Below are 19,019 nucleotides of genomic sequence, written 5' to 3'. Positions count from 1 at the left end.
TCTCTAAACGTCAGCAGCCAGGATTACAGTAGATAAAGCCTTTTTGTGTGTGTTCCTCAAATGCAGTGTGAAATACTTGGAAAAAACCCCTCTCAGCCAATTTAAGCTGCAGATGAAGAAATTATTTTGCTTAGCTTATTTCAGTTTGGCAGACCTTTTTTATGTGTCTCTTATATACCAAGCAGCCCATATCTGTTACATTTACAACAATCAGTAAGGTGTTATTCCTTTGAGTTTAATTTTGGGCAAACAAGACTCACGAGCAGATCATCTCAGTAAATAATGATGAGTTCTAAGATGGAATTAAGGATGAGCCTTTATGGAACAGAATGAGGGTAATTGGAGGCAGAAGAGGAAGCTTCTAGAGAGAAGTGGGCAGCAGCTAGTGATGATACTTAGAGGAAACATATGATTGATTCACTTGATTCAACCTTATTTTGAAGAGGGGTGGAAGGATGGAGAACCTAACTCGTGTGTCTCTAGTAATACATTAGTGGCAAAACTCAGAAGTAGAATTAGCTCTATACTATAAGCAAAGGTACGGCTCAGACCATATCTTCCATAATCCCCTCTTAGCAGTGGCTCTAGACACATTATAGTGACATTTGTTACTCTTATGACATTGAAAGGAAGACAAAAAAGTTCCTTGTTCTCACATCAGTCTAGATATTCAGTTTCTCTCTTTGGCTGTAGTAAAACCTTTCCTTGTAGCATTCATTGGGGTAACTAGGATATTAAATGGTTTATTTAAGTACTGATCTGCCCCTTACCTTAGAATGGACCACTTTCACTCAAACCTTAGGTCTAAGGATGGTAGAAAAGGGGTATGAATGATAAAGAAGCAGACAGCAAAGGTACACTGTATTGTTATTGTTGTGTGCATTGAATTGCCTGCAACTCATAGTGACTCTATGTACACCAGTTCTGAACCCTGCCATGTCCTGAGCCCATCGCACTGACTCTGATGCACCTATCCCCTTTGCCTCAGTTACTGTATCAATCCATCTTATCTGGGGTCTTCCTCTCCTCTGCTATTCCTCTACCTTTCTGAGATGATGTCCTTCTCCAAGGACCAGTCCTTTCTGGCCACTTGCCCACAGTATGTGAGATGGAGATAAAAAAGGGAGGTAGTTCTTTTTTTTTAGGGAAGGAAAGTACTATAAGCAAAAGCAAGGAGGCATATTCATCATGGTGTACTTTAGAAACAATAGACTAACACGAATTCAACATGAGATATGAGGTTTAGAAAATAATTAGAAAAAGAATAATGTATTTTACTACCTGGTATATCCAATTTCTACACATCTCTTATGTAAAAAGAACAAGGGCAGCATGGAGACAACTAAATCTGGCTTCTACTAACTCCACAGAAGAGAACTGTCCCCATTAACAACATCCACAGTATGAAACTAAGTCCTATAAGGTCAGACGTGTTCCCCCATGCTCCTGTATCTACTTCTGTTAATTCCAGCATCTGTCTTACTCCTCCTCTATTGGGTGCAAAATTAATTTCAATAGCTACACAGACTTCACAGAAACATACAGTTAGGAAATTTATTAGGTAAGTTAACAGACTATAATTCAGGTTGACAGTAGGATGTAATCCCTCAGTTTAGACAGCTGTTCAGGTGTGGTCATAGGCCCTTTGACTTTCAATTTCATGACTTAGGTTACTAACACAATGTCACACAGTTCCCTTAGTTCTCAGTTATGGTGTCTTTCCTCAGTCCTCTAGCGAGCTTGGGTAAAGGCCTCTGGCTCTGTTTCAGGTTGGTCTCTGGTTCTCTGATAAGTCTGCTGTTGCTGCTCTTGTAAGCCTCAGTCTGACTAATGTAGGAATTTTTGGCCCTGAAGTATGCATATTGCTTCTTTTTTCTTTTTGGTGTTGATTGAGATTCCCAATTTCTGCTACTGAAACCACTCCAAACCTAAAGGTATAGAAAGACTAGCGAATCCTCTTGTGGATAGACTAACATTTCCTATTGTATGATCCTCTCTATTCATATGGCAGAATTTGAGTCAATGGTAAGAAAACAATTTTGAGTAATAAACACCACAGCTTGACTCTTACAAAAAATAAATAGGGAAACTCAAGCTAGTAAAGCTAATAGTTGCTAGAGCTGAACATCAAATCCAGATTATCTGGATCTGTATGCAACCTGCTTAAATATTGTAAAAGAGTTGTCAGGATTCTTCTCTATATTGTTAGTTTCAAGACATAAGACCTTGTACGCCACACTAAAGACCCAAATTTTCTTCCAGCCCTAATTCTTTGTAGTATTTTGCTAAGGCAGTGATTCTCAAACGTTAGCACACATAGAATATCCTTAGGAATTTGTTAAAACCTAGAATTTCTTTTTTATTTTATTATTTTAAAAAATTTTATTATTTTTTTTTTGTGTGTACCGTCAAATCAGATCTGACTGGTAGAGGAAGAGATTGTCCCTCCTTCACCAGCAGAGTATCTGGTGCATTTGAACTGCACACGTCTGGGATTGCAGTGCAGCTTCTTGTCACTAGGCCACTAGAGCTCCCCCAAATCTAGAATTTCTTGCTCCAAGTCACAGGCAACAAGAGAGATGAAAGTGAAAACCACAATGAGATACCATCTTACTCCAGTAGCAAAGTTTAACAGGACAGCAAGTAATAAATTTTGGAGAGGATGTGGCAAGATAGGAACTCTTACATATTGTTGGTGCGATTGTAAAATGGTGTAACCACTCTGGAAGACAGTTTGGCACTGCATCAAAAAGTTGAACATAGCCATTCCATATGATCCGGCTATTCTGCTTGGAGACTTGTACACCAATGTACTTAGCAATGTTATTCACCACCACAGGAACATGGAAACAGCCCAGATGTCCAAACACAATACAATAGCTTGAGACGTTATGGGACATTCACACAATGGAGTACCACGTAGCAGTCAGAAGCAATGATTTTGTAAATTACTACCTAACTTAGGAGGGACTGGAGAGCACTCAGCATTATGTTGAGTGAACCAACTCAGTCCCATAAGGACAAATACTCTGTAAGACCATTATTGTAGAACAAGTATGAGGATCCCAGGGGTTGGAGGCAGGAAACCCAGAACAAAACAACTGTAGAATTTCTGGACTCTACTCCTGGCATATGTCGAACTCATTGTCATCAAGTTGGAAGTGATTAATAACTGACCCTCTGTTGGGTTTCCCAGACTGTAAATCACCTGGGAGAAGTTTGCTCATCATTCTCCTGAGAAGCTGCTGAGGAATTTGAATAACCAGAGAGGCTTGACCTTTGGGTTATTCAGTGTAACACCCAATGAATAGTCCACCAACAAACAAAATCACGATAGCTGGAGGAAAGATTTAAGTTGTCAACGATTTAATTTTGCTTGGATCAACAGGCGACATGCCTGGTAGTAGCAGTCAAGAATCAAAGACATGCTGCACTGTTCAAATTTGCTGTCAAGGACCACGTTAAGGTGCTAGAAAACAAGGGTGTCAGTTTAAAAACTAAGGTGCACTTGATCGAAGCCATGGTTTTTCAGTCACTTCATTTACATGGTAGGTATTTTTGTGCCTATTTTCAAAGTTACTAATGTTTAATCTAACACTACTTATATGCTACCAAATGAATGTGTAGTATAAATGGTTAATGCTCCTGGAAGCTAACCAAAGTTGAATCTTTCAGTCCAACCAGAGATGCATTGGGAGAAAGTTCTGATAATGTACCTTTTTTTTTTTTAAATCTCAGCAGCTGAAAATCCTATTCAGTGAACACAGTTCTATCTTGACGCACATGGGTTCACCATGAGCCATCAGCTCGATATCAACTGATTGTTAGTAAAGGTTTCAAAACATATGTGTTATTATGCCTGTTATTAAGTGTGTGGGGAGTATATGTGTGTATCCATACACTTAGACAATAAGCACTTCACCTAGTCAGGCGACTCCAGTAACCTGCATACCATCAAAGATCAGAAAGTTAAGGAAAACTGTTCCTAAGTAGTCAAAATAGAAGTAACAAAGTCTTTAGAGAGACGATTGTAAAAACTTTTTTACACATAAGATTCTATAGTTCTAATAATATTTTCAGTAAAAAATTGCTGTTACATTGAAACATTAACTTCCTCATTGATAAAAGGAGTATATTTGTAAAATTACCTCCAAAATTACAGGTGGTGGTGTTGTTATTTGCCGTCGAGTCACTTGCGACTTATAGCAACCCTATGTACAACAGCACTAAACGCTGCTCTTTCCAATCGCATTGTCTCTGATACTCCCATCCTGATTGCCCCAGTCACTGAATCAATCCACCTCATAGAGGACCTTCCTGTCCTGTCCCTCCACCCTCCCAAGGTCCCTCTCCCATGATGTCCCTCTCCAAGGACTGGTTTCTCCTTACAACATGTCCAAAGTATGTTAGACAGAGCCTCAGAATCCTTGCCTCTAGGGAGCTGCCCGGTTTAACCCTTTTCAGGATGAATCTGTTTGTTTTCCCAGCAGTCCATGGTATTCTCAATACTCTTCTCCAGCACCACAGCTGAAAGACATCAATTCTCCTTCTATCCTCCTTGGTCATTGTCCAACTCTCTGATGCATAACAAGTGATAGCAAAGACCATGGCCTGTATCAGATGCACCTTAGTCTCCAGAGAGACACCATTGCTCTTCAGTACTTTGGAGAGGTCCCTAACAGCTGAGTTTCCCATGGCAATGTGCCTTTTAATTTCCTGGCTACTGGTGCCAAGAGTGTTGACTGTGGAGCCAAGCAAACTAAAGCTGTGAACAATCTCAATCTCTTCACCATCCATCTTGATGCTGCCATTTGGCCCAGTGGTGGTGTAAAAATCCCTAACATTGTATAATAAGTATAAATCACACAATAATTTAGAACATTATTATGATAGTAATTATTGCCTGTTTCTCAAGCCAAAGGAAAGAAAGCAAATTAGAAAAGTGGAGAGTATATTTAGTGAATGTATAAGACAGTATTCAAGACTCTTAAGTGATAAACCTATCATATCAGTGATGAGCTGGTATAGGTTGTAGTTATAATCTCAGTATGTTTTAATTTTTTTGGAAAACCTTATTTCAGTATGTTTTCTTTTTAAAAATTTTTCAATCATGAGTATCCTTATTCATGTATACAAATGAGAATATTAGTTCTTTTTATGGAAGCTAAGCTAAATAATTTTTTTGTGTAAACCAAAAATTGAGATATACATATATCCTGGTATATAATCATGTCATAGTTTTATCAGTTTATAATTTACAGTTTAAACTATTCATGTTCCTCTTTAGGAGAAATAACAATTATTTAAGTGGTGATAAATTAAAATTTTGATGAAATGATGTACTTTCATTTCCTCTAATTTTCCCTTAGGCCGAGACTTAATTTGTATACAGTCCATAGATGGGATGCTTATGGTGTTTGAGCAGGAAAGCTATGCTTTTGGGAGATTTCTGCCTGGATCCCTTCTGCCTGGACCACTTGCTTACAGTTCTCGCACGGATTCCTTCATTACTGTCTCCTCCTGTCGACAAGTGGAAAGTTACAAGTAAGTTTGGATGTTAAGTCTTTGGAGTCATTGTGAGATTTGGTGTGTGTTGCTAATTCAATGGCAGCCCTAGATCCTGGTGTTTGGATGCTAACCAAAAGGTTGATGGTTCAAAGTCATCAGCTGCTCCATGAAAGAGAGATGTGGTAGTGTGCTTCCATGAAGATTTACAGCTTTGGGAACCCTCTGGGGTGGTTTTGTCTCCATCTCTTGGAATCATTCTTTTCCATAAAGAACTTGAATATCATGAATTAATAAAATACTAGTTTCTTTGAGAAAATATAATTGTGGTTATATCATTAATGTATCAAAAATATTTGAAAGAGTATACTGTAATTTGAGAAGAGAAGGGTTTTTGAGAGAGGCAGTCTGTGTTAGCATTCTCTTTTTGTACTAAGAGCTGGGTAATGGTTATTTTCTGCATCTTGCCTGTACAATAAACAAACAAAACACAACAAAACTCAAATCAGTTGATATGAAGTTGATTCTTTCAAAGTGGCTCTGAATGGATTTGAACCACCAATCTTTGAAATAGTAGCCATGTACTAATAATTTCATTACCCAAGCACTCGGGATAAATTGTGATAATGATGTCTGTTTTGAATTAAATGAGATAATACATCTCATTTATATGTCTTGGATTAAATGAGATAATATATCCTAAAGGGCTAGCCTAAAGAAGATGCTAAGTAACTAGTGAATTTGCTCCCTAATATCATAAACAGTAAAACACAATACTTAGTGAGAGAACTCAGAAAGAAAAGGACAGATGAATGATTTTAAAATGAAAAGAATGTATGAGGCATAGGAAAACTACTAGCAAGAAATACAATGTGTTGCTGTGAATGCTAATTAGCTTTTAAAGAGAAAATTCCCTCATTGGTACACAATCCCCCCCCCCCCGTACCTCCCCAAACCCCACCCCCTACCCCAAAATATAATCCACTCTGCAACCCTCATTGTATACTCCCATGATAAAAATAATGCCCTAAAATATAATACTTTTCACAGCAGAGATAAAGAGTAAAATTGATCCTTTCAAAATTGTTTATTTTTTTGTTGTAAATTCTTATTGATCTTGGTGAATTGTATTTGAAAGAGCTCTCTTTTCCTGCCCATTAACTAAATTTCAATGTATATATAGGGATTTGATTTTTAAAAGGACTTTGTTTTTGTTGGTTTTCGATGAGAGAATAGGGAAAATAAAATAAAAATTGATGCCGAGTGAAGCAATAGACTTGGGAGATTTCAATATATTCAGTAATTTTATTGTTGTTTAAACTTTTAAGTAACACATAATTACAGTTTTTCAGTATTATTTCTGGCCACATGATTTCTCTGAAAGCAGGAAGAAAATAGAAATTCATCAGGCAATAGCTGTAAGTTTTTATCTTCTATTTCCGATATTGGATACAAAACAAGTTACTGCCATTTTTCCTTCTCCCCTTGGTGTTCAGATCTGATGTTCATTGGGTTGCTACGAGTCATACTTTACTCAAAGACACCTAATAACAACAACAACAACAACAAGAAGTGCCAGTGTGTCTTTTGAAAATTACTGTCAAGGCATCTAAGCAATTACCTGAAATAAGCAACTAACTATTAATGGCTGAAGAGATGTTAACTGATATTAGTAGTGGGATATCATGTCATATTCCTTTTGTGACCCTAACAGTTCTTTTTTGTTCAGAGATAAATGAGTTGTGACATTGCTACTGGTAATAGATAAAATATTGTATTTGTTTTGAAAGTTTGGAAAAGAAGATAGTGTAGGGAATATGCTTGCCTGCCAAAACTTTAACAGTATTGGGATCTGCTTTTCAGTTTTCCACACAGTGCTGTGTCTTACCTCCTGCCAAATAGTGATATTGGCAGTACTGCCCAAGGGGTCACAATACAAAGACTTGAATGCTCCATTACTTACTCTTTGAAATATGTGTGTTGGAATTAATTTGGTATTAACTCCAGCTGTGATTCGATGAAGAAGCTGTCTGAAGGTTTCCTTAATGTGTGAATTTGATCTCACAGAAGCCCACATTGTTTTAACTGTGTTAATTCTCCAACATAGCAGTCTCTTAAATTCATCTCCGTTTAGACCTAAAAAATACACCCTTTATCCATTGTGTGGTTCTTTTAAAATGGTAAAATGCGTGGAATATGTGACCATTACAAAATGATGACAGTCAAGAGGATTTAAAATATTAAAAACTATGTTGTATTTATATATGCTTTCAAGTTTAATAGATTATTAAATGATAATTACTGGTGTAGTTCAGGATGGGAGAAAGCAAGAAAAATGTAATTTTATTCTTCTGAAGTTTGGTTAAATCCATCTATAATCAGTTAATAGAATAAACCTAGAAGAAGTAATAAATTTTCATTTTGGATATTAGTATTTAATTATTTTTACATCAGATCAATTACAGTCAATCACCTTATATAAAATGTCCAGATCTCCAACAAAGTTTTATTGAATAGATTTAACAATAAGAATGACAAATTGTCATTGTAAACACACACTCCAGGCAATCCAAATGCAGGGTCACACTTTTGTTGCTTTTTAAGTAAAGGAATTGTTTTTCCCTGCATCTCTCCTAACGCCTCCACGACCCCCCCCCCCCAAGGAGACTCTTTGATACCAACATATCCTTGGCCATTGGTGTCCAAAGTTTGAATCATCTATTTTCATTTTCTTTTTGGTTAGTGTTAGTCAGTAAATCCTCCTTTCTACCTTTAATTTTCTTATTCAGCCTTTGCTCTCTCTTCCTATTGCTTCACCTCTTTTATTTTTTCAGTTGGATTTCTGGTTATCTGACCTGAAATCTAGATGTTAAAGAGCTCTTCTCCTGTACATCCTTTAAATACTTTTTGTAAGCCAGAATAAATATTGTTGCACATCAAAAGCAATCTAGAGCTTGTGTTGTTCAGTGCCTTTTATAATCATGGTCTGTGTTACCTCTGTAATGTGGAATTTCAGATTCAGAAGATACTTTTAAAGTAACTGGCTTTTATACCATGGAAGGCAATGTAATGTAAACTTTAAAATAAGTAACTAGTTCAACGATCATCCTGTCTTCATCTCCTGGATATACGCAATGAGTTGGAATTGATGCTATAGTAACCAGCAAGCTATTTGCACATACTTATATGTTGCCTTCTTTTATCGTACTGAAATGTCTGGTAATATAAAGTTCCTGAGAACCCATTGGTCTAAAATGCTGAATAATGTAGTTAATTTATCTATTCTTTTAATAATTTATTGTACAGATGTTTTTCAAGAGGCTTCTCTGTGCCACACTCTTATGCAAGGTCTTGGATAAGGACCTTCATATAAAGCCTGTCTCATGTCCTCTAGCAATCTTCAAGCAATGTGGGACCTAGAGAGGATCTAGAAATTAGGAGTTTTTTAAGGCCGCTTGAAGAAGTTGATTGGTGACCGCTTTATTGTCTCTCCTATTCTGTACCCCTTTTCTGTACCCCTGAATTAGATTTCAATACATTACTTGTTCAAATTAATTGGTAAGGATTTTTGTGGGTTTTTTTTAAAGACTGTATTTGTTACAAGTCTTATTCTTCTGGCCACATAAAAATATTTGGTGTTCTCCATATATTTTAAAGGCTTTTCTGTCTTTCTCTTACTCATACTGTACCTTGTGTTTGCAATATTATTCCCTCCTTTTCTGCACGTGAAAACGATGTTCGACTATGCCCTTCTTCCCTTCAGTTATTCTCTGGTGTGGCTGTACGTAATATCTTTTCTGTCTTCAGTTGAAGAGTGAGTTTGCTGTGCTGCTCATTGTACTATTCACATTTTCTCTTATGGTTAAGTATTTGTCCACCTTTTCCCTTGAGTTTTCTAATTGCTCCGTACGGGTAGAGATTTATTTATTTTTTTTTAAATCCACAAAAGTGCTTACTACTGTAGATAGTCCGTAATAAGAACTTGCTGAAGGACTGGGGAGTTTGTGAGGAAAAATGTCTATTTTATTGCGACATCCTTCAGTGACAATGCATCCCTTGTGGGTGCTCAAAAACATTTTAGCTGTGGTTGAAATGAACATGGTAATGCTTCGTCTCTAGATGTCCATTTTTCTAGTAAAGTTCTCCAGGTTAAATATCAATGTTTCCAAATCTCCTGGTACCCCATTGAAGTGACAACTCTGTTTCCTTTGAAAATAAACGACTTTAGAGGGTTTACTTTTGTGCTCTGTGGCACCTCAACCCATATTTTAATCATTTGGTGCTATTTTTATGATGTGATATGGAAGAGCACTAAATTATATGGTATGATTTGTCATTGGTGCGCCATAGGACCTGTGGTTTTAAACATTTGGGTCAATAGGCACCACTGTTCACTTGCTGTATGTGTGATTAGTACACTTCTGTCTGAGAAGCACCCATGACACACGTTCATACATTCTTATTACAGTAAGCCTGATTATTCTTTCAGCAATCTCAAGAGGGAATTTGATTCTTTCATTAGCTTATATTGCTGAACACCTAAATGACTTAAGGAGGGGGGAAAAGATCCTAGTGTTTTCTTTATTTCAGATTTTCCAAGTCTGCTTGAAATTGTTGGATTTTGGATATAGACTTTCATGTACATTATTAGTCATAGGTAAGCAGAGTGAAGGGAGAACCAGAAAAAAGATACTATTTTAAGTTTGTTGTACCTAAATTCACTGTCAGTTATGTCAAAGTAATAAATAACTCTTCTGAGCTGTCTTCCAGAAAAAGAAATGATCTGGATTTGGAAATCAGGAGCCAGGTTTGGCTGTGTATCTATCTGCCTGGTGTTTTGATGTTAATGAGGCCACGTTAGGGGCTCTCTTATTCCTGAGATGAAATAGTAACTTATTGGAGTTACATAAGAAGCTGAAGCAAGCCAGAAAGCCATGAACATTTGCAATGATCTCATTCATCTTTGTATCATCCTCCAGTGAGTTGGTGTCTGCAGGAAATGAACCACCTATGTCATTATCTGTTTGAAGTTAGATCCACAGAAGAACCAGCTCTGGGCTGATGTTCTAGCCACCAGTGCATGTTCACTCTGCTACTATGCACTGGAAATGGAAAAAATAACGCAATCTGAAGATTGTAATTTGAGGCCTAATTCTTTGGCACTTGGGGAGACTTTGAGACCTTGATGGCCAGCCTCAGATAGTGTTGAGACAATTGCTGCAGCTGTCTGTAGAATTTTTTTGTAGATTTACAAGGCTGTTTGACATCTTCACCTTCCTACCTTTTCATGTCATTTCCCATGCCTCATCTTCTCCCTTGCTAGTCATCTCTCCCCCCACTTCTGTCCTGGCCTTTCATGCTTCCCTTACAAGTGCTGTTTGCTTTTCCTGTACCTCTTTCTCCCTCCTTACCACCAAGATCTCATTCATTATTTAAAATCGGGAAGTCAGTCACAAAAGGACAAATACTGCATAGCTCTACTATTATAAAGCAGGTCTGACATGGGGGGGTTGGGAAGAGAATAGGATAAGAGTGGATAGATAATGACCATTGCATTGGAACAGATGAAAGATAGTCTAAAATGAATGTTTGATTAGGCGTTGTAAGTATGACAAAAGCCCAGAATATGAGATATATCATTTCAAAGAGAACTAAGGGTAGGGGAGCAGTAGATAATTGTGCAACAATGAATGAATATTAAAAAAAACACACAACAAACAACCCATAAAAGGTGAACTGGGTCAGGAGGAAGGGAGAGATAGGGGGTAAAACATGCAACAATGAATGAATGAAAATCTAATTTCTCTGTGAATATTTGTTAAAATCACCATTAAAATAAAATCTTACCTAATTTTTTTTTTTTTAAATCTGGCTTTCTTTTCTTGAGAATAGACCAAGAGCATATCTCCTCCATCCCAGTTATTTCTGCCACTCTGTTCCTTTGGTATTAGCTACTTTAAAGTAAAGCAAAAACCCTGAAATCAGATGCTGTGAAATATGTATTGGCATACTGGTGATCTCGTTTTGTCCGACTTAGAGTTACATGCCTCTGCATTTTCAATGGCTGATTTTCCAGCTTTTCTTCTGAAGTGTCTCTGAGTGGATTCTCACTGCCAGCCTTTGGCAACCAAGCCTGTTAGCAATTTGTACTACTCAAAGGCAACCTAGTAATGCCTCTCTATCCCCTCATCTGGTAAAGTGCCCTCTGAATTACACTGTTGTGTTTAAAAATTAATGTCAGAACTGGTTTGGGAGCTCCTGAGGAGTGTAGATCATGGAGGAGTTGCCGCCTCCCCCCACAACTATTGTCAGTGCTTATGTTAGACCCTCAAGGATGCCAGGTTAGTGAATGAGTGAAATTGAGATAGGTTTTCAAATTAATAGTGAGACTGGTTTCCATGAGTATTTTGGAAAGTCTATAATAATTTATGGTCATTTTATGTCAAACAAAATTGAATGTTTTTCTAAGTGTTTTAAATAGAAAAGTATGATTTTTGTAGTTGGTGTTAGACATTCAAATATAACTGCATTTCACTGCTTGTTTAGATATTTCACATTGCCATCATTTATGTGGTTCTCTGGATTTTGTGCTATCTGGCATTCTTTTCTTAGGCAATATAAAATTTTTTAATATATCTGTTCATTATTTTTTGTCATAGCTATGGGAGAGCAGTGCATAGTGTTTTGACTAAAAAAAAAAAAGAATTGAATCAATTAGGAACCTATTAGCCTGAAGTTAAATTAAGATTATTATTGTAATAGTTTACCTTTAGTTATTGGATATTAAACTTTATCAGTTATGTTAATAATTTCTAGGTTAAGCAATATAAGGAACTATTATTAAGACTTACTTGAGCTAAATTTTATTATTAAAATAGAAGCTGTAAATTCTTACAGTAAGCTAAAATTCTAATTGTTGAATTTGTTGCATATGCCAGATAAACTATTTATTAATATTAATATATGAATTTTATCTCTCTGTGTATATATATAAATATACATTTATATCAGCCAACAATTGCACTTATAATTTATTCCACATTTTTCTAACAGATACCAAGTACTTGCTTTTGCAACAGATGCAGATAAAAGGCAAGAAACTGAACAGCAAAAACTTGGTTCTGGAAAAAGACTAGTGGTAAGACCTTTCTTTATATATAAAAATTTTAGTAATGTCAAATCTAATCACAGACATTTGTTTAGTTTACGATTCCTGAGGAGAAAATAAAACAAAAAGATTTTTTCAACCATTTCTCTATTCTGCTACTATATCAGGGATTAGAGAACTAAGTAGATATTGTCAAACAATAAGGATACATGCCTGGTCATATTAAAGAGAATATAGAGTTATACCAGTAGAACTGTAGGTACTCACATAATTTATAACTTAAGTGATTGTGAGCTAACACATTTAAAATAAATGAAAGATTAAGAGCATCCCTTCCTTCAAACATTACTACTGGTGAACACTGGGAAAATCTGCTTTCAAGGACCTCAGCAAAGTGCTAAAGAGCAAGGATGCCAATTTAAAGACTAACATGCACCTGAGATCCAAGCCACTGTGTTTTCATTTGCTTCCTATGCATCTAAAAATTTGACTGTGAATAAGGGGGACCAAATAAGAATCAATACCTTTGAATTGTGACGCTGGTGAAAAATATCGAATATACCATGAAATGCTTAAAGAATCAACAAATCAACCTGGAGGACATGGAGCCACAATGCTCCTTAGAGGCAAGGATGGTGAAACTTTGTCTCACATATGTTGAGCATGTTATCAGGAGGGGCAAGCCTGTGGGGAGGAAAGATAACAAGCTGGAAAATATGATTAAGTCAGAGAAAAAGAAGAAAACCCTCAATAAAATGGATGTAGTGACTGTTAACAATGGGCTCGCTCAAGCATGATATCATGAGGATGGCACAGAACAGGGCAAGCTTGTGATGTATTGTTCATAGGGTCACCATGAGTAGTAGTTGACCCCAGAACATGTAGCAACAATAAGAAGTAGTGAGTATGTCACATATATGTAAGAGAAAAAAAAATTAATAGCCTACAAAGATGGAATTGATAAAAAGACAAAGGTAAGAGTTTTAGAACTTGGAAAAAATAGTTAAAAAATAATATGAACTTTGTAAGTAAACCAGTATAAAATGAAAATTTTATTTTAAAAATATTATTTTAAACTATATTTTCTCAGGTTAGAAACTAGGGTATTGATGATTATGAGAAACTGCTTAAATAGCAAAGAAAGAAATAGAAGAAACTGACAATTAATGATGGAAATAATGAAGTAAATTTGCCAAAGACACAAAGGAAACTTAATGAATAAACATGTAGAATTTAGAATGCAAAGGGAAAAATGTCAAAGACAGACAAGGAAGAATTTATGTTTTATTCTTTTAAATTAAAAAAAATATTTTATTGTTTTGTGTGTGTCAAATTGGATCTGACTGGTACAGGAGGAAATTGTCCCCCCTTCTCCAGAAGAGCATCTGATGGATTCAAACCATGTGCCTCTGGGATTGCAGTGCAGCTTCTTGCCACTAGGCTACCAGAGCTCTCAGAATTTCTGTTTTATTTAAAACATAACAGGTTTAAGGAGACACCATAGTAATAATGGTTACAGCATAGTCTTTAGAATCAGACTTTGAATCCAAACTTTATTAATGGCTTGTTTTGAGCAGAAATAATTACGTTGCTAAAAACCATTTTTCTCACTTGCAAAATGTGGATAATACCTACTTTACAAGATGCATTAAAGGTAAATGATGCATATCACATTGCAACATTCCTAGATAATGATGACAGTGATAATGGTGATAAACTTGACTTTGGCATGCTTCTTGATGCTGGTTTTTTGCTTGTGTCTTATATACTGCACTCTGGTCATATGTATATTCTGATTATTCTGAATATTATGGTTTTTCCTTGCTACTAGGTTTCTATATACGATTTTTCTTCTATTTGGAGTATACTTCAGCTATTCATTTGGAGTTATTTGTTGATATTACTTTGTACCTCACATTGAGAATATATTTTGAAGGCAATTACAATTGAGTATAGTATCAGTTACATTCATTTGCTCATAGTACAAGATTCTAAATGAGGAATAACTGTAAACATTCCTTAATGATTGGAATGTGGAATATATAAAGTATGTGTTAAGGAAATTGGAAGTTGTAAGAAAAATGAAACGGAATGCATAAAGATCAGCATCATAGGCATTGGTGAGCTGAGATGGACTAGTTTTGGCCATTTGGAATCACAGCATTATGTTTAACTATGCCAGAATGACAAAAATGAAAAGGAATGGCATTGCATTCACTGTAAAAAATTAAAATCATTCAAAACTATCCTGAAGTTTTGTGAGTGATAAGATACTATCCATACACATACAAAGAATATTTGTTAGCAAAACTTTTATTCAAATATACATACCAAATACCAAAGCCAAAAATGAAGAAATTGAAGATTTCTGTCAACTTTTGCAAGAAAGTGCTGGTGGCTTAATGGTAAGGAGTTGTCCTGCCAACCTAAAGACAGTTGGTTTGAATCTACCAGCTACTCCGTAGGATAAAGATGGACTCTCTCCTCCTCATGTGATTTACAGCCTCTAAAAATCCACTGGAGGGTCAATTATGAGTTGGTTCCAATTTGACAGTATAATACAAAACAATGACAGTGAGCATCTGTAATGTGAATTTGATTGAGCATACAAACAAGATGCATCAGTAATAATTGGTGCCTGGAAAGCTGGACACAAGTAAGGACTGTTAGCTAGAAAATATGTACTTGGTGACAGAAATGAGAAAGAACAATAGAATTTTAGACAACCAATTATTTATTTAGTGCAAATACATTTTTAAAGAAATATAAATGGCAACTGGACACATGGGCATCACCCACAATTGTGGAAAGAGCTGGTGGAGAAAATTCAGGATTAGTAGTCAAAATAAGGCTCAGCCTGATTGTGGAAGAGGTATTTCATTAGCCATGTGCAAGTTCAGACTGGAGCTGAAGAAGATGAAAATAAGTCCACAGAAACCAAACACAGCCCTGAGTCTATCCTACTTCAATTTAAAAACCATCTCCTGAATAGATTTGATGCATTGAACATAATAACAAGACTAGACTAGTTGTGGGATAAAGTCAAGGACATTATCGATGTGGAAAGTAAAAGATAATTACAAAGACAGGGGAGAAAGAAAATATAAAAATGGATGGCAGGAGAAACTCTGAAAATTGCCCTGGAATGTAGTAAGTCTAAAACAAAAGACATGTGGAAGTAAGAGATGAGCAGAACATTTCAAAAGGCAATTTGAGAAGACAAAGCAGAGTAGAAATATGGGAAGAACTAGAATTAGAAAACCAAAAGGGGAACACTCATTTGGCATTTCTAAAGCAGGCATTTTTGATCCATTTCATTAAGGTTCTTCCTCTCTTTTACTGAGCTTTCATCTAGCTTGAGGTCCCTTTCCAAGGACACCCCTTCTAGCAGTATACTCAAAGTATGTGAGACAAAGTGTCACTATCCTTTCTTCTAAAGAGCCCTCTGACTGCACCTTCTCCAAGACTATCTGTTTGTTCTTTTCGTAGTCCATTGGATATTCAATATTCTTCTCCAACACCACAACACAAAGGCATTCAGTTTTAGTCTGCCAACCGTATTCATTGTCCAGACACATAACAAGTGATTGAAAAGACTATGGCTTGAATCAGGTACACTTACAGTGACCTTATTACCCCTCAGTACTTTGGAGAGGTCTCTGACACTTGAAAACAGACTTTGTTTTCCACCACAATAAGTCTGTTGAATTTTTGGCTGCTGGTGCCAAGGATGTTGATTGTGGATCCAGGTAAGATTAATTCATTGACAATTTCAGTCTATCATCATGATGTTGCCTATAGGTCCAGTGTGAAGATTTTTGTTTTCTTGATGTTTAAACTTAATCCATATTGAAAGCTATCATCTGGCCATCTGTTTTCTATGTATCCTATCTTTTCTTAATTTTTCTTGCTTTATTTTAAATTAATATTTGGTATAATGTAATTTTATCCCTTTTTTGTTAATTGACTATTTTTAAAATATTCCTCTAGTTTCTTTAGTGTTTATAGCTTTTATTAATGACAGTGTGCTCTCAGGTGATATGATATAATTTCACATACTTTCATTTCTCTCCTTCCAGTTTTTCTGATATTGTGGCTATAACTTTTCATTTTATATGCACATAAACTATCCAAAACTTATCTGTCAGTTTACCATAATACAGTGGCTTGCATGTTGCTTTGATGGTGGAAGCTGTGCCAGCAGTGTTTCATATACCAGCAGGGTCACCGATGGAGGATAAGTTTCATGGAAACTTCCAGATTGAAATAGATTAGGACACAAGATTGACTGACTACCTAGTTCTGAAATAATGGGACCTCAAAATATCTATGAATAGCAATAGAACACTGTCCAATGTACTTGGCATTAGGATGAGCAGTTTCCTCCTATGTGATTGACTTACTACATTTGGAAACCTGCTGGAGGATTCCAACTTGATGGTGAACAACAACAACAATGGGGTGAAGTGAATCAAACAATCATATGATCTGCTGTGCCAGGAATGAAAATGGAGGAAAAGTTATGCTGCATTCATCATAAAAAGGACCTATCAAGAACTTCTCTGAAATGTACTTCTGTCAGAGACATGGTTATTTCCACATGAATATAATGAAAACCTGATAATATGACTATTACTCAAATGTATACACCAAGCACCAAAGCCAAAAATAAAGAAATGGAAGGTTTTCACCAGCTTCTGTAGTAAGAAATTGATCAAACATGCAATCAAGGTGCTGTAACAATAACTGGTGAGTAGAATATAAAAGTTGGAAATGAAGAAGGGTTAGCTGTTGGAAAATATGGCCTTGGTAACAGTCATGAGGCTGGAGATCACATGATAGAATCTTATGCAATCAGTGATTTATTCATGGAAAATGCTATTAATAAGCAAAAAATAACTATAATAACACATATGATATGTGTATCACCTGCCGGGACACACAGGAACCAAATTGACTGTAATTTTAGAAAGAAACAGTGATGAAGCTGCATTTCAGTAGTCAGAACAAAGCCAGGGACTGACTATGGAATGTTGTTGTTGTTGTTGTTGTGTACCAGAGAGTTGGAGCTGACCGATAGCTGACCCTCCGGTAGGTTTTCAGAGGCAATTAATCACATGTGAGGGAATTAAACATCCTTCTCCTATGGAGCTGCTGGTGGTCTCGAACTGCGTGCCTGCAGGATTACAGTGCAGCTTCTTGTCACTAAGCCACCAGAGTTCTCTGACTGTGGAACAAGCCAAAAATTTTTCCTTTGCAAGTTGAACAAAATAAAAAAAGTCCACATGAGAGTAAATAAAATCTTGAATTTATCTCACCTGAATTTTAAAACCATCTCAAGAATAGATTTAATTTATTAAACACTACAATGACCAAACCCCAGATAAGCTATTTGATAACATCAAGGATATTATACATAAAGACTGCAAAAGGCTATTCAGAAGAAAGAAAACACCAAAATAGATGTAAGGAAGACTGACATTTTCTCTTGAATGTACAGAAGCTAACTTGTAATGAAGAAATGATTAAATAAGGATATTAAAAAATATTTCAGAGGACAACATGAAAGATGAAGAAGAGTATTATAATGAAATATATGAAGCCTTGGAGTTAGAAAACTAAAAGTGAAGAATACTCTCAGTATTGCTCAAGCTGAAAGAACTGAAGAAAAAAAGTTCAAGCCTTGAGCTGCAATATTGAAGGATTCTATGGGGGAAATATTTAATGATGTGAGAAGAATAGAGTCATTGTACCATAGAATCAAATAGAATTGATTGACAGCGAACCATTTCAGAAAGTCGTATAGTCAAAGCTTCACTGAAGAATGTGGTGGGAAAAAAAGGCTCCGGAAGAAAGAAGAAAGAATAAATGAAGAGAATACTACTCTATTTTTCTGCTCTGTGGTAAAGCACTTTCTTAACTGTTTTTATGTGACTGAGATATGCTGTTTTTAAAAGTTAAATTAATCTTGGGTTTTGCTTTGCAGGTGGATTGGACTCTTAATATTGGAGAACAAGCCCTTGATATATGTATTGTCTCTTTCAATCAGTTAGCATCTTCTGTTTTTGTTCTTGGTGAGAGAAACTTTTTTTGCCTTAAGGACAATGGACAAATTCGGTTCATGAAGAAACTTGATTGTAACCCAAGTTGTTTTCTCCCTTATTGCTCAGGTGTGTATAAAGAAGTTTTTTGTTTTCCGTATGTAAAGGACATGCACATCATGCTATGCTACATCCATCAGAAAAAAAACCCCAAAGCTGCAATAAACATGGGTGTGCATATATCTGCTTGGGTGTCAGTTATGGTCTCTTCTGGGTATATTCCCAGTAGTGGTATTGTGGGGTCAAATGGTATCTCTATTTGCAACTTTTTGAGAAAGCGCCATACTGCTTTCCACAGGGGTTGC

At 36.1% G+C, this 19,019-nt stretch overlaps 1 protein-coding gene across 4 annotated transcripts in view; it reads left to right on the top strand.

The window, feature by feature from the left end:
* The window catches only part of BBS9 (Bardet-Biedl syndrome 9), a 677,588-nt gene that overhangs the window by 139,563 nt on the left and 519,006 nt on the right, over window positions 1–19,019 (top strand). For all 4 annotated transcript variants that reach the window (XM_006887603.1, XM_006887602.1, XM_006887601.1 and 1 more), the window contains exons 5-7: window positions 5,370–5,544; window positions 12,559–12,643; window positions 18,600–18,783. In XM_006887603.1, the coding sequence (XP_006887665.1) occupies window positions 5,370–5,544; window positions 12,559–12,643; window positions 18,600–18,783 (444 nt within the window). The remainder of the gene's footprint in view (window positions 1–5,369; window positions 5,545–12,558; window positions 12,644–18,599; window positions 18,784–19,019) is intronic.

Source organism: Elephantulus edwardii, unplaced genomic scaffold, assembly GCF_000299155.1.
Source record: "Elephantulus edwardii isolate Elephantulus edwardi_28Jun2011 unplaced genomic scaffold, EleEdw1.0 scaffold00059, whole genome shotgun sequence".
In the NCBI taxonomy this organism is placed as follows: Eukaryota; Metazoa; Chordata; class Mammalia; order Macroscelidea; family Macroscelididae; genus Elephantulus; species Elephantulus edwardii.
Note: the sequence above shows the minus strand (reverse complement) of the source record. Positions and strands in the feature narration are given on the sequence as shown.